The 3,876-nt window shown below is 31.4% G+C and overlaps 2 protein-coding genes across 2 annotated transcripts in view; both read right to left on the minus strand.

Moving 5' to 3' along the window:
• The window catches only part of LOC108741836 (transportin-1), a 13,537-nt gene extending 9,858 nt beyond the window's left edge, over nucleotides 1-3,679 (minus strand). Inside the window, exon 1 of the mRNA XM_025974878.1 lies at nucleotides 3,363-3,679. The gene's annotated coding sequence lies outside the window, so the exon portion shown is untranslated. The remainder of the gene's footprint in view (nucleotides 1-3,362) is intronic.
• Nucleotides 1-3,876, minus strand: part of LOC112903926 (adenylyl cyclase-associated protein 1-like) — a gene marked incomplete at its 3' end in the record, with an annotated part of 11,324 nt that continues 7,448 nt past the window's right edge. Inside the window, 6 exon segments of the mRNA XM_025974880.1 lie at nucleotides 1-187; nucleotides 245-411; nucleotides 463-667; nucleotides 729-872; nucleotides 930-1,335; nucleotides 1,548-1,662. Coding sequence (XP_025830665.1) covers nucleotides 1-187; nucleotides 245-411; nucleotides 463-667; nucleotides 729-872; nucleotides 930-1,335; nucleotides 1,548-1,662 — 1,224 coding nt within the window.

The raw sequence follows: 3,876 nt of genomic DNA on the forward strand, positions 1-3,876 counted from the left end.
AATTAATGAACTCCAAAGAAGAGACAAGTGTGTCAAAAACAATAGACGTTTTCTTGCAAGAGTCCAATGTAATTGAATTAAGTTTGCCTTTGACGGTTACAGTTGAGTTCTCGCATTTGAACAAATACACAACATTGTTCATTTCAACATTATCAACTACTAAACCATGATTATTCTTCTGGTACTCCTAAGAATCACAAATTCGATTGTACAATGAAAAAAAAAAGATGCAGTAGTTACATACAATTAGCCACTTTTTGCCATCTCTAGCAAATACTGGAGACTTATTAACTGTTGCAGCAGGCTTAGAACCAACAGGGGACACATTCGTTGGTGGCTTGAAAGGAACAGGACCTTGACGAAGAGTTGGGTTCTTATGAGTCTGCATTTCAGATGTCACCTTCTTCAAACCTTAAAAAAATACAATAAGACTGTTGTATATGCTAACTAAGAAATCATCACCTCTGGTGATATTTTCACCCTGATTAATTTCTGCAAAGAGAGCAGAACGATCAACTCCAGGATCGTCAGATATGTGAAAGTTTTCAAAGCTTGGTGGTGGTGGGCATCCAGGTGGAGGTGGAGGTGGAATAGAACCACCACTTGTGGGAGCAGAACCTTTACCAGACCAAACTAAACCTGTAGTATGATACTGCTTCACAAAGCTCTGAAAGTATACAAGATTAAATTTTAATATCACACAAAACAATTTATTGTGACTGCCTTACTTGTAATTCAGTGAGAGTTTCAATCCAAGCTTTAACCCAATCGACATGCCTCTTATCTTTCTCTTTCCAATCCTTCAGAACTCTGTTGGTATAGAATTGGCCAGCATCATTCATTTCCTTAATGTATGGGGCTGGAGCTGGACTCTATAATTTAAAATAATGTAGAAAAGGTTTTTTTTGGTCTTATAAAGCAGTACATACAATAGTGACCCATCCTAAGGCAGGAATACTTTCACTTATAGCAGACAGATGATTGAAAAATGGTGAAGTACGATGCTTTTCACGATAATCCTGGATATTAGAAATTTGTTGACTTGTTGGCTGAAGAAAGGCAATCTGGTCAGCTTGAGCTGGTTGCCTATTTTGACTAGCAAAGACAAGGTATTGAAACTGGGCATCAAAGGCATTCTTCACATATTTGCTTTGTTCAGCAACATCTCCACCTATTTGTAGGGAAATGTTTAAGTAATGAGCCAGAGGTCCTTGAATGATGTTCTGAAATCCTTGCACACTCATTGTAATGCTCTCACTGTCCTGTATAACTGTACCAGAAATTGTTATTTCACTGGAAGTTATAGGTTGGGAAACTTGACTAGAATTTTCTCTCCTGTTAATTATCGATAAGAAAGTAACCATTAACATAATAAGTGGATAAATAGTTACGTTTTAACACACCAAATCAATTTTTGATTTACGATACTGATTTTAATTCTCAGCTATGTTGAGGTTATGTTTAGGATTGTTTATTATTATAACTTTTGCTTATTAATTAGTTGAAAGTAAAAATTATTCTGATATAAAGTGCTAAAAACGACTTACGTATATTTTTGAAATGGTAAGCAAATGTTTTCCAATTTTGTTGCAACGTTTTCCAACCTTGAAACAAGCGCTTCTAGTTCAGAATTAAACTGCTGGCAGAATTCACCATCATTTACTGAAAAAATAAATACGTAAAATTATACAAAGGTCTACTCTAAATTACAAGTCCAAAAACGGTAACGAAATTATTATTACTTACTAAAATTGGAGAATTACATTACAACGTTACAACTGACAGAGCGAAAGTAGGTGAAAATTACATTTACAATTAGACAACCCATCGTACAGATGATTCATGAGTGGCCGTGAATGATGTGTAGTATTACTATTTTACACACCGGTGAAAAACATTTTTTATTGATGGAATCATATAAAATACAGCACTGGTTACTAATTATCTATATGATTGTAAATGACTGATGTGATGATTAACAAAGTAAAGGCAGGCAAGGTGACTCAAAAAGTAAGGATGCAGGCAATTTTCTTTCGGCATAATGCAAAGAAAATATTAATATTAGTAACTATTAACTAGGCACTATAGGTAGGTATTTTCTATAATTAAATTACAGAGGAAATCCTTGTAGTAATATATCGACAACATTTAAATATGCAAAAATATTTAAAATAATACATTAATAATTTTTTAACTAATATGATCTAATAATAAAATAATATATTGTTCGAAAATTACCTATCTATAAACATCGCCTCCAATAATAAATATCATTTCCAATGATTACCGGTAGCAACACTAATAAAGGTTCGTTAAGCGATATTACCTATGTTTAAATAATTTGACAATTTACTATTTCTTAAATAATTGTCTCATCTACTTATGACTAATCGTTATCAGAATAGTTAGCAAACTGAAAAATTCATTATTTAAAAAGTATGATACAGTTTATGAAGTATTTTTAAGTCATCGAAATCACGAATAGGGCTTTAAAATGATAAAATTCAACACTAACGTACCTTTTATATTAAAAGTTGGACACTTTATAAAAGCATCATTTCTTTTCGCTATAAGAATCTGAACTGAAAATATCAGTCGGATTTGTTTAGATGAGCAAATACCTTATTTTTGGAATCCCTTGGCATACATATTTATAGTTATAGGAACACTAATAAACATACCAAATTGATGAACCTATATTTTGAGAACATAATATGATCAAACTTATTTAATTAAATATCTTTCATCAGTTATGTTCTTTTACTGGTAAATTTTAATATTTCAAATAAGGTTAATTAAAGTTGTTATTAATGCTGTAATATTAAGGTTCAGCATTATTTTTATAATGTGAAATTAGTGCCAAATGAAATAACTTACGATTACTTTACTTAGTGCATTCGTAAGCAAGTGAAACAGTATCTGTTTAAAATCGTTTGATTTCGATGTTGTCTATAAGTGATTATTAATATTATGTAAGTGTACCTTGTAGGACTAGGATTTATTTTTCATAACTATTCCACTCTGTCATCACTTACAAAACAACTTTAATTCTGACATAAACGCTATTAAAAATTTAAAATATTTTCCGGAACGTTTTGCAGTCGTCTAAAAATAAAACTCACGGAATAGCGGAGATTACAGCAATCATCTTATCAGTTATGATAAAATATTGTATTTTTATTAGATAAGTTGAACATATGGCAANTTTTTCTTAGATAAAAAAGTACCTGCTGAACAGCTCTCTGAGTAGCTGTGTCCGGCGACTGAGACTCTTTCAAAAGTGTTAAAATTTCTCGTAAGCCTTCTTCTTGAGGTGTCCACTCCATTTTCATTTTTCTTAATTGCTGTTTTAGTCTGTAGTCCTTTTATTATTCCAAGTTTAAGTAATAACATCAAACAACATATCAAATGTATCACAAAACACCACAAGCTTCAATAACACATAAAGATCTGCTTCTTAGTAGAAGGGGAAAAAACAGGATACGGAAACACTGAATTTAATTTTAAAACATGTTTGAATTTTAAGTATACGTTTACTTTTTATTATATTTCGAATATTATTGATCTATCACTTTGTTTAAATCTAACTGAATTTAGAAATACGTAAAATGTGCAACATTAATTAATTTTATTACATAGATCTTAACATTAAGCTTATCTTTGACGTTAGGGTGAATACTTCACTACATTATCTCATAGATAATATTACCAATAGAGTTAAGTTCAATGAGCATAGTCATAGATCACAGTTGTGTGGGTTGTGCCAATGTTGTCATTTGCTCTATATGTAGTGTTTACATAACAGCGGGGTTTCGGTTTTTTCTTGAAATATTATAGTATACAGTGTGATTCTTTAAAAATTTGTGCAAGGCAGTG

This window comes from Agrilus planipennis, unplaced genomic scaffold (genome assembly GCF_000699045.2).
Source record: "Agrilus planipennis isolate EAB-ADULT unplaced genomic scaffold, Apla_2.0 scaffold265, whole genome shotgun sequence".
NCBI lineage: Eukaryota > Metazoa > Arthropoda > Insecta > Coleoptera > Buprestidae > Agrilus > Agrilus planipennis.